Consider the following 12,003-nt stretch of genomic DNA (forward strand, 5'->3'; position numbering starts at 1 on the left):
AAAAAAGACGGTGTTTACTCCAACAACTGGAGGGCCTTCTGTGGAGTTCCGCAGGGATCACCGCTCTCACCTATCCTTTTCAACCTGTTCATGAGCTCACTCGGAGACATCCAACTTGAAGATGAGAGCATAATGTCATACGCGGATGACATCTTACTCGTAATACTGGTGGCAGAAAATCAGGCTGATAATATAGAAAATCTCTGATAATACAGAAAAAATCCAAGCATGGGCAACTGCTCAAAAACTAAAATTAAATGCCACCAAAACCAAGATCCTCTATTTCTACAATGTCCAACAAGCATCGCGCTCCAATCGGGCACCATACTTACTATAGAAAAAAACCTCTAAAATTCTAGGCTGTATACTAGACTCCACATTATCCATGGAACCTCAAGTATCCCATCTTCGAAAGAAAGCCCTCTTCATCATGAAACAGCTAAGACTCATCAGGCCATACTTCCACCAGCATCACTTTGCCACCATTGCCAGATGATGATTCTATCCCAACTGGATTACTGCAACTCCTACTACCTGGGAGTCAACGCCACCCTTATCCCGCAAATGCAACTTATCCAAAACACTGCAGTAAGACTCATCTTCGGCCTGAAAAAATACGACTCCATCTCAACCTACTGCAAACATCTTTATTAACAGCCCATCACAGCTTGTATAAAATTCAAAACAGCCAGTATCATGCATCGCATTATATATGGCAACTCAGCAAGCCCACACATCAAACTCTTAACTGATGCATGGTCCAACTCATGCAGAATTCTCAATAGAATCCAATTGAACCTCCCTTCGACAAAAAATCTCAAGTACAAAAGAATCTTCCAGTCCATGTTCACCTTCCTCGGATTCAAAATCTGGAATAATCTTGCAGAGACTATAAGAACGGAAACCAACCATACCCTATTCCAAAAGAAACTGAAAACTTCACTCTTTGACGACTAATTCTTCTAGGATCATCATAAGCACCTGACCTTTACTTAATTTGCTTGAGTTTTATGTTTCCTGTCCCCCTTCTTCTCCTTCCTTCCACCCTAACCCTTTTCCTTTCCTTAAGTCGCCTAGGGCTTGTTTAGGTGTGCGCGACACACAAATATTAGATTAGATTAGAAAATCGCCAGAGAAGGTGAGGGGGAAGGAGATGCCCAGACCACAGCGAACGCGAGAGAGGGAGGGTCTGCTGGTCCGCACAATTGTAAGGGGTGAGAAATATTTTGCATGCGTTCCCTCACTTAACTGCGGGGACAGGGTCATTCACCGCTCAATGGGGCGGTGAATAGCCTTATCCATGTACCTGCGGCAACCAGATTTTTTTTCCTCCCTGGGTCATTCTCTATGCCCAGCATTGTTTCAGTGTTGTGTCTGTTTCACCTGGGTGCATACTGGTGATGACGTCAGTGTAGTGCGACCCAAACTGGCCATTTGCTCTGCTGATACTCTTTTTCTGAGAGTTGGGAATGGGGTGTATTATGCAACAGATTATTCACACTTCATTTGCTGAATTCATAACCTTAAGCCAAAGCTGAAGTCTCCATGTACAATCTAACATGTGGTCTAGGGCACTATTCTTCAACCGCAGGTCCGCGGACTGGTGCCGGTCCGCAGGAGATTTTTGCCGGTCTGCACAGGGCCGGCGAGATTGACTCACTTCAATTTCCTGTCGGTCCGCGCAGGGCCGGCAAGATCAACAGCTGAAGTCTGCGCTGGGCCGGAGAGATCTTGGGGAGCCTCCGACAGTGGCTTTCTCCCCTCTCTGCAGCTCTCCTTTACTTTCCAGCACTGCGATTCACGAAGGCAGCCTTGGGGCTTTTGCTGAGTCGCGGCTGCCTCTGATGAAGCAACTTCCTCTTTCCTCAGAGGCAGCGCGACCCAACAAAGGACCCGAGGCTGCCTTCCTGAATTGCTGTGCTGGGAAGTAAGAAGAGCTGCTGGGAGGGGAGAAAGCCACTATTGGAGTCTGGGAAGCTGCTGAGCAAGGGAAAAAAAGGGATAGCTGCTACTGGAGAGGGAGAAGGAGAGATGTTGCTGGGAGGGGAGGAGGAAAGGAGTCTGGGAAGCTGCTGGGCAAGGGAAAAAAAGGGACAGCTGCTACTGGACCTGGAGGGAAGCTGCTGGGCAAGGGATAAAAAAGGGACAGCTGCTACTGGAGAGGGAGAAGGAGAGATGCTGCTGGGAGGGGAGGAGGGAAAGGAGTCTGGGAAGCTGCTGGGCAAGGGAAAAAAAGGGACAGCTGCTACTGGACCTGGAGGGAAGCTGCTGGGCAAGGGATAAAAAAGGGACAGCTACTACTGGAGAGGGAGAAGGAGAGATGCTGCTGGGAGGGGAGGAGGGAAAGGAGTCTGGGAAGCTGCTGGGCAAGGGAAAAAAAGGGACAGCTGCATAAAAAAGGGACAGCTACTACTGGAGAGGGAGAAGGAGAGATGCTGCTGGGAGGGGAGGAGGAAAAGGAGTCTGGGAAGCTGCTGGGCAAGGGAAAAAAAGGGACAGCTGCTACTGGACCTGGAGGGAAGCTGCTGGGCAAGGGATAAAAAAGGGACAGCCACTACTGGAGAGGGAGAAGGAGAGATGCTGCTGGGAGGGGAGGAAGGGAAGAGAGTTACTTCTGGACAGGAGGAGTAGGAAAGGGAGAATGAAAAAAGGAAGAAAACAGCTGGCAGGGAGATTAAAGAAGGGGAAGGGGAGACACAGGCCTACCGGAAGAAAGTAGAGAGATTGATGATAGGTAGGGGTCAACAAAAAAATAAGCAGAGAGGGACAACGATGGTAGATCTGGTGTAGGAGAGATAAAAATGAAGAGAGCAGTGAAGTTGGAATGAATCATGTAAAAAGGAGAGAGGGGGCGCAGGCTGGATCGAAAGGGGAGAGGGGCATAGAAAGAAGACAGATACCATATGGAAGGGGGAGAGGACAGACAGTGGATGGAAGATGCTGGATTGAAGAGACATAGAGGGCAGATGCTGGAAGGAAGAGAGTGAAAAGAAGATGAAAGCAGAAACCAGAGACGACAAAAGGTAGAAAAAAAAATTTATTTCTATTTTGTGATTAGAATATATCAGATTTGAAATATATATCCTGCTAGAGCTGGTGTTAGACATAACAGGGGACTGCAAAGCCTAATCAGTGCTTCTTTAGCTTCCAGCTGGCTTAGGGCGCTCTCTGACCAGGGGGCAGTTGCCCTAGTTGCACTCCCCTAAAACTATTCCTATCATGTGTGACTGCAGTATTCTGTTAGCATGATATTTCTGTGTAGCATTCTGTAATAATTTGGCTTGTTCAGTTTTCTTGATAGTAGAGGGGATATGTGTGAAGGGGAGGGGAGACAGGGGTTTTGTTGATCCTTGCTCTGTATTATTTGTATTTATAAAATGACAATTGTACAGAATATTGTTTCTTTTTATATTTTAATAAAATACATTCAATATAAAATCATAACTGAGGCTTGTGTGGATGGGATCATATGATTTGTGGGGACCGAGCTCGCGGAGATGGGGCGGAAATGGGGTTTTAAAATTTTAGTCCTAGTAGTTTGCCGGTCCACAAAATAATTCTTTTATTTCTGCCGGTCCACGGGTGTAAAAAGGTTGAAAAACACTGCTCTAGGGCAATGTTCTTCAACCACCGGTCTGCGGTGCGATCGATGTGGTGTTATCTTTGGGCTGGCTCCCTCTTCCTCACTGACGCAGTGCACAAAGCCACAGACAGCGGCTCCTACACGCGTCCTTCATCTAAACCGGAAGCCTTCTTTCTGACATTGCAAGATGAGGCTCAGGACGTGCGAGGAGCCGTTGCCCACAGCTTTGTGCACTGCATCAGTGAGGAAGAAGGAGCAGGCATGAAGATAACACCGGGGACGGCATAAAATGGCCAGGCAAGACCAGGCCAGAAGGTAAGGCACAGCAAGGAGAGAGGGAGGCAACAAAGGTAGGGGGAATGATTTTATTTTTAAATTTAGTGATTGAATTGTGTCAATTGTATTTTGCACTGTTCAGAAAGAAATGCATTTGTTTCTTTTTCTCTGGGGTTGTACTGCATGCAGAGTCTTGCATCTTAGGGTTTGTTTGTATATATTAGTACTTTTAGTTTTTGGTCCCGTATTTGCATAGGAGTTATCTGTGTTCTGGTAGGAATGAATGTCAGTGTTCTTTGTGTAGTTTAATTTTGAGCTTAACCATTATGTGTTGTTAATAAGATTATATTGTGTGTATATATGAAATTGAATGGAAAAATACAAAATAATTATTTTATTTCTGCCGGTCCATAGGTGTAAATAGGTTGACGAACACTGCTCTAGGAAACAGAACAATAGAAAAACCTGCAGGTTTGTAAAACTCCTTATAAAGAACTCCAAAAGAAAAGTTGTGAAAATATATCGCTATATCTAGAAATGCGGAATAGAGAAACACAAAATTTATGACCTTAAACAAGAAATATTGAGGGGGAAAAAGAAAATATATCCTTATAATTAATCACGTTGATAGGCCAGCCCTAGGCATGACTAAAAGTTAGGTGGCCATATGAGGTCAACGCACGCTTAAGAACAGCGATTCTGTACGAAGGCGTCTAACACGAAACCACGCCCACGCCTAACATGCATAGTGCCTAATTTTTTGGAGGCGCCATGTTATAGAATCGTTTTTTCTTGATAGGTGCCTAGCATTCAATTAGTGTCAATTAAAACCCTTAATTGGTCTTGTTATATAATTAAGTTAGGCACTTTAGGTGCTACCTACAGAATTTGGGCCATACAGATAAGTCATTGGTTTTACTCTCTATAGTTATTATTACTCAGCTGTACTCTAAGACCTCCATATACTGTAGTTATTGCTCACCAGTACTCCGTAATACCTCCTCTTATTCTGTATAGCATTATTATTACTATAGCCCATATCATTCTGCAGAATATTTGTTACTCACCCGTGTCTGAACGTCTAACTTCTCTCTCTCCTGATTCCTGGGGATTCTGGATATTTGGCTCTCCCTCTTGTTTAATCCACGATAACAGATCAGGACTTATCCTTACAGAGCCTGTTTCCAGGAATAAACATGAAAACTCAGTTATACTTCAAAGAAAAATATGCAGCAGGTTCAAAGGATCAGCTATGATGAATTTAATTTATTTATTGGGATGTAATAACCGTCTTTATGAAGAGATTCACCCAAGGTAGTGTACAGCAGATACAGCTTGACAAACCATTAGAGCTTAAAATAGCCCCTTTGTATGTGATTTTTAGATGCCAGTTAAAAAATTGCTGTACAAATGTTTAAAAATGTAAAAGCAGGCAGAGAGAGCCCAACTGAGGCATGACCAGCTCCTGCCTACTCACCTCCATAAGAGCTATCTACAACAGAATGCATAAAACTGTGATTCACGTATATTTATTCTTGGCTCTGAGGTTAGGAATCTATTTTGCTTAATGCCAATTCCAGTCTGAGTGACATAGTGGTGGAAATGTATTTTCTTTCTAAGAAATATGCTTTGTAGCCAAGTTATCTGTTTGCCTACTGTGAAACCAGAAGTTGCCTTCGTTAAATCTCCTGAACCTCAGCTGTGCTCAAGGTGGTCCTTTCCTCAGAGAGAGTGGAGTGCTAATTAAGAGTCATATTTGGAGTCTTAGGCCAAATCCACTACTCTTCAAGGAAGGAAAGACCTGGTTCAACACCAGCCAATTCCAGGGGAAGGGTCAGATAGTTATTTATGGAAGAGCGTGTGGCGCAGTGGTTGAAGCTACAGCTTCAGCACCCTGGGGTTATGGGTTCAAACCCCACGCCACTCCTTGTGACCCTAGGCAAGTCACTTAGGCCCAAATTCTGTAGCCAGCGCCTAAAGTTAGGTACCTATTGATGTGGCCCTTTTGAAGCTGGGTGTGGCAGCCTATTAAAAATGGACAGTTGATTTCTATACAGCACTATGCAAAGTTTTTGGTGGTTCACAAGAGAACATACATAATAAATCAAACAGACAAAAAAAAGTGTGGGCAGGAATGTGGCATTTTTTAAGGAGAGGAGGAGATAGTGGATGCTGTGAATGGGCAGACTGGATGGGCCATTTGGCCTTTATCTGCCATCATGTTTCTACAAACACAGTAATCTATGAAATTTCTTCCTGTAGGTGTCCGATATTCAAAACTGGATGGGTTTATCATTTTGGCTGTTCAGAGCATGTAATTATGCCGCTCTCTAGGTCCATATTATATTTTGATCCTATCACAGTGACCAGATAATCGTCTCAATGTTTTTCTCTAGAGAATATTGTAAATTCTTCAAAGATTGCTGTTATGCAAGAGTCAAATTATTCTGAAGCTTCATTCCAAGATATGTGGAAGAAAAGCAAGATAAAAGCTGAAAAGAGGAGAAACTAAGACTGATCTTGGGGAAGATGGAGACAGTTTTTAAGGGCCTGACCTGATGTATACACGATGTACATCTCATTTATTCTAGTGTATATTTATGAAGGGAATTTTTTTTAAATAAAGTAAAATTCTGGAATCTCTCGTGGCATAACTGGGGAATCTTGCCATGGCGCACAGTTTGAGAGACACAGAAGTTGGTGAGGATTTCTTGTCACATGGTCATCCTGGAGACAATTCTGCAGCTTTTGGAGCTGTCCAGAGTCAGACAATGCTATAAGCTGAGCAGAGATCGATGACCACGACACCTTAATTTGCACTGGACTCAGGTACAATATAATCTTCTACAGCCAAGTTCTGACCATTTGGGCTAATCCTTGCCTGCATTTTAGCTCTTCTTCAGGAAACAGAGAATAATCTGTTGATAGTCTCACGCTGTCACCTTAAGATAGAGATTAGTACAGAGAGATTCTGATCACACTTGGAAGTTTCTGGAGTAAAGGAAGTTCAGAAAAATGTCTCCTTACCTAGGGAGATCAGAGTCTCATAATTCTCCTTCATCACCTCCTTGTAAAGCTCCTTCTGCCCTTCATCTAAATATTCCCATTCCTCCTGGGTGAAAGAGACAACGACGTCCTCAAACTTCACCTGCATCTGAAACACAAACCAGGAACACACTCAGCGCCTTCTGCCATTATTGTATAAATGATACACATAAGTTGGGGGAGGCGTACATATGGAGCATGGATGTGTTGCCAAGTGACCTAAACGTGGAACTTATCAAGTAAAATGTAATAACATAGAATTTCATATAAAATTTCATGAATAACTTTTAAAACGATGCAAACTAAATCTCCTCAATTCATAGAAAAATGTCCCGTGTCCTTAGATCTTCAGATCGCAGATTACTTACTGTTCCCTCTCTGCGACAAGATCTGAGCTTTGGAATTCCTTCCAGCTTCAGTAAGAGAAGAAAATAATCTAAACGGCTTCAAAGGCCTTCTTAAGAGCCATTTATGAGAAGAATCTTTTTATTATGGCAAAAACAATACAAGTTACATGTTCAAAAGACAACTCTGTACCCGTGGGGTCAAAGACTCCCAAAAGACACTATAAGTGTACCGATCGGTTTGCGACCCCTTTACTGTCAAATTTCCCTCCAGCTTGATTCACTTACCTCTCCTGCGATACGCAAATGAGATGAAACACATGGGCTGGGGGCGATTCACAACACCAAATTTATGATCTGACTGGGCTGGCCGATCACATGAAGAAGCGACTGGTGGGGACCAGTCGAAAACGTCTTTCTGAATGGAAGCTTGCAATCTCTCCTGCCTACTCGCCCTGAATGCTGCCCTGCTCTGCCTCGATCTTCCCCGAATCTCTCCTGCTGCATCGCCGTTCTGCCCTTCCCTAAAGCTCTCCTGCCCTTTCCTGCCCTGCGAGTCTGAAGTTTTAACCCACGGGTTTAAAGTGGTTTAAAACCACGGGCTTGCAGGGCTAAAAACTAACAAAAAAAAGTTTTAAGTTCAAAAAGAAGGTCTCGTCTCAGACTGGCATGCGCAGACCATCTACAGATCGCATAAGAGCAATCCGTGCAGGCAGATGGGGGCGTTCCTCCAATCGCCCCCATCTGCATATTTTTCATTCCTGAATTCATCAGACCTGTCCTGATCGAGCCCGATTGGGCAGATTAGTGAATCCCTAAGCAAACCGATCGTGTATCACTCGATTTGCGCTCACTTTCCAACTCCAGCTCGATTCACTAACTTTCCTCCAGACTCCATCCGCACCCCATCCGAATGAGCAAAAGGCATGTAAATTTCTTAACGCGTCGATTCATGAAACCATTTCGTCCAAACCGACTGGCCTTTCCTGTCCAAAAAGTTACGACTGCTGAGGATCAGTCGTTTACATCCTCGCCGGCTACAACTGATGCGTGCATGTTAAGGACGCCATTAAAAATATATACCTTCCCCTACAAAAATCCAAAATATATCTAAACTTTTCAATATATGTCAACTTTCATGTACATAAGTGTTAGAAATATTTTTTAAAATTTTTTTGGAATGCGCATAGCAAGCGCGGGAGTGAATCTTGGCTTTTTAATGCACATGGCGAGAAAATTGCGGATTAACCCCGTGTTCCCCTTGCACATTGTACATTTGAAATATCGATGCCAAATAACAAAAAAAAAAAATTCCTAAATCAAATATAACTTTCAAGGGCCAGCTATCCCTCCCCCAGCTAGATTGTCGCGTGCATGTGTGTCGCTAGTTGTTTCTTTTGCTTCACGGCAGATATAGCTAATGACGTCCGCGATTAAACCACGCCCCATTTCTACGCAGTGAAGTCCTAAAGAGTTAGCGCATGCGTTATGAGCTTCAAAACCAGCATGGATAAGTCGATCGATGTTTCAGCGCTAATAGCGGCGTATTTATTTATTTGGATTTTTATCCCGTCCTCCCAGTAGCTCAGAACGGTCTACAAATGAACATACACAGTGGAGAGTAACTAGACATATAAGTAATACAACAGGTTTAGTGATTGGATTTATAGATTTTGGAGAGAATTAAATACAGGGAGAGTATAGCAGAAAGAGAGAAGGGGGAAATACAGTAGTTTAGTTTAAGGAGAGTTATATGCGTTTAGGTACAATTTGTTAGTGGAGAGAGTAAGAGAGGGTTATACTGGAGTTCGGGAAGGTGATAGGAGAGTGGAGGGGTGGGGCGTAAGGGGGGGGAGAAGAGGAGGGTCTTTATCGATTTACGGAATGTTAATAATGAGTTCTGTTGTCTAAGTTGGGGGGGGAGTTGGTTCCAGAGGTGTGGGATATTTACGATTGGATCATTTGCATGGACAAGCTTTACTGAATCGATCGGCTACAATGACTCGGAAACGGATAGGACACGAATAGGATAGATTTCGGGACTTTAGTCCCTTGGAGTGTGGTTGTGTCATTCCAAGTCCCCTCCTCCCATTTTGCCCCTCCCACTGCCAGGGAAATAGAGAAAAGGAAAAGGGGGGGAGGGGGAGCTCCTACCTGAGCAGAAGCTCCTGCAGCCATTTCCCTGGGCTGGGAGAAGAGAGAAGAGCAGAGGCTGAAAGAAACTGGGCACTTGAGGCTCCAGCACAAGATGGACGACTCTTTCCTATGTTAAGTTCAGCCCGTCACCTTTTCCCGCCCTCAGGGAAAATCTAGCCATCAGCCGAAACCCCTCCTCTCTGCCGTTGCTAGGGGGCGGAACCTTCCACTCCTCTTCCCGCCCCAAAGATCATTCTGACCAATCAGCACTACAAGGGGCAGAGCCTTTGGTGTGAAGCTCCGCCTTCTCCCTTGTGACATCACCAGCCGTCTCGGCTCCTCCCCCAATTCCTTTCTAATCCTGAGGGAGGAGATTCCCGCCAACAAGGAATCCTGCACAGGGAGAAAGAACCAAGACTGGGAGGTTGTTAGAGTTAGAGAATGATGTGGGGGGAAACGTGTCCCTGTCCTTGAGAGCTCAGTCCCTGTCCCTGCAAACTGTCTGATCCGAACAAGCTTCGAATAATTATTGAACTTGAATTTTATTCAAGTATAAAAAGAAACTATTCTGTACAATTGTCATTTGATATAAATCTCACAGAATAAGGGAATGGGGACTTGTAAACTGCCTATTTGTCACTTTGGCATTTCAAAGCAGACATTCAAAGAGGTGGGCACTGGGGGATTAAGTGACTTGCCCAGCACTGGGATTTGATCTCACATAGAGGCAGCAGCTGAACCAGTGAGCCACAGCCCTCTCTCCCCAAGATCCCCTCCTCTGAGAAAACTGAACCAGCCAAATTACAGAATGCTACATAGAAAAATCATTCAAATTGGTAACCAAACTTCAGGATTGCAACCGTAACGTTTGAAAGTCACTCAGAGGTATAGAGTTCTTCAAGAAGAGAGTTGCGCCCTCTAGTGATGAACCAAAGTATATTTTTCAGTCGTTGCAACTTTATTAGTTCTGGTTACGCTCCAAGTTTGATTACAAAAGTAAATAAATAAATAAATAAATGTCTTTACAGTCTTTCAAACACTTGTATGAAAATACTTTGTTTTTTCTTATCTTTACAAATCTTTTCAAATGAACATCGCTCTGTGAGAAAATTGAGAGCAGCTTGATAATTCAGTTTATAACAGGTTCGGGGTCTCTACGTGGCCCCGTTTCGATTCCTTCTTCAGGAGACCCTATTGTATGTAAATTGAAAAACCTTTTCAATGCTGATAGAATGCTTCAAGTTTGCGATGTGGTAACATCGTCAAAAGAACGCTGTCGGTGCTGTGAATTTAAACTGTCAGAGAAAACATAGCATCAGCTGTCTGGTTTAAAAGAGTACAGGGGGGGGAGTAAATTTGTGAGTAAAGTCCAAGTTGTGTTTGGAGGTTAGAACTCCTCCCCCTGTGATTGGCTCTTAGGCACTGGTGGAATGAGGCATTATGACATCACAATATCTGCTCTGGATACCAGACACTGTCATTCTGTAGTGTCTGTTTCAGCCTCGGTCCTTCTACATCAGCATTCTTCAAAGCAAAGCTTGCGGGTCAGTGGTTGTGGCCATTCATACTCTGATTCTTATGGGAGCCAAGGATAATGAAGCCATTGTGACATCACTGATGTGATTGGCTCTTAGGCACTGGTGGAATGAGGCAATATGACATCACAATATCTGCTCTGGATACCAGACACTGTCATTCTGTAGTGTCTGTTTCAGCCTCGGTCCTTCTACATCAGCATTCTTCAAAGCAAAGCTTGCGGGTCAGTGGTTGTGGCCATTCATACTCTGATTCTTATGGGAGCCAAGGATAATGAAGCCATTGTGACATCACTGATGTGATTGGCTCTTAGGCACTGGTGGAATGAGGCATTATGACATCACAATATCTGCTCTGGAATGTTGCTGCTCAATCTCAGCATTCTTCAAAGCAAAGCTTGCGGGTCAGTGGTTGTGGCCATTCATACTCTGATTCTTCCCTCTATCCTTAAAGAATGACATGAAGATGGTTTCCCGTGGTTATCCGCGGGGACGGGAACGGTGATGAATTTTGTCACCGTGTCATTCTCTAGTGGGAGGCAAAGGTTCTGAAATGTTTTGGACACTTGATTGACGAAGGGGAGGTTAAGCCTTTGCAGACCTTAAGGATCAATATCAATTGGAAACGAAAGATCTTTATCCTTATCTACAGGTGAAAACTACATCTTTGACATATAAGGCAAAGAAGTCTTAAAGAAATCTGAATTTGAAAAGGGAATAGAAAACTCAGTTGCAAAAGGATGTATTTCTTGGTTATATAGAATTATACATGATGATAAGGAAGTGAAAAGCTCATATATGAAAGCATGGGAAAAAGATCTGGGGAAGGAATGGTCAAACTGATGAGTGGGGGACAATTGGAATGCACCTTTTCCAAATAGCCAGAGCAGCCTCACTGGGGGAAAATGCTATTAAACTCTTAGTACGATGGTATATTACTCCGGTTTGGTTTTTTTTTTATTTATAGAATTTTACAATATCACCAAGCATATACATCAAACAACGTACTAAACTGAAATTCCAAGATTAAGATATACCACAATCATAGTTCAATTGAAAAATAAAAATGATTAAATAAAGTAAT

The 12,003-nt window shown here is 43.5% G+C and overlaps 1 protein-coding gene and 1 pseudogene across 1 annotated transcript in view; both read right to left on the minus strand.

Moving 5' to 3' along the window:
* LOC117355248 (oocyte zinc finger protein XlCOF6-like) overlaps positions 1-9,531 on the minus strand; it is a 127,599-nt gene extending 118,068 nt beyond the window's left edge. The window contains exons 1-2 of the mRNA XM_033933538.1: positions 9,403-9,531; positions 6,887-7,013 (exon numbers count right to left, since the gene is read on the minus strand). Coding sequence (XP_033789429.1) covers positions 6,887-7,013; positions 9,403-9,426 — 151 coding nt within the window. The 5' untranslated portion in view covers positions 9,427-9,531. The remainder of the gene's footprint in view (positions 1-6,886; positions 7,014-9,402) is intronic.
* The window catches only part of LOC117355286, a 194,238-nt pseudogene that overhangs the window by 11,959 nt on the left and 170,276 nt on the right, over positions 1-12,003 (minus strand).

This window comes from Geotrypetes seraphini, chromosome 2 (genome assembly GCF_902459505.1).
Source record: "Geotrypetes seraphini chromosome 2, aGeoSer1.1, whole genome shotgun sequence".
Taxonomy (NCBI): domain Eukaryota; kingdom Metazoa; phylum Chordata; class Amphibia; order Gymnophiona; family Dermophiidae; genus Geotrypetes; species Geotrypetes seraphini.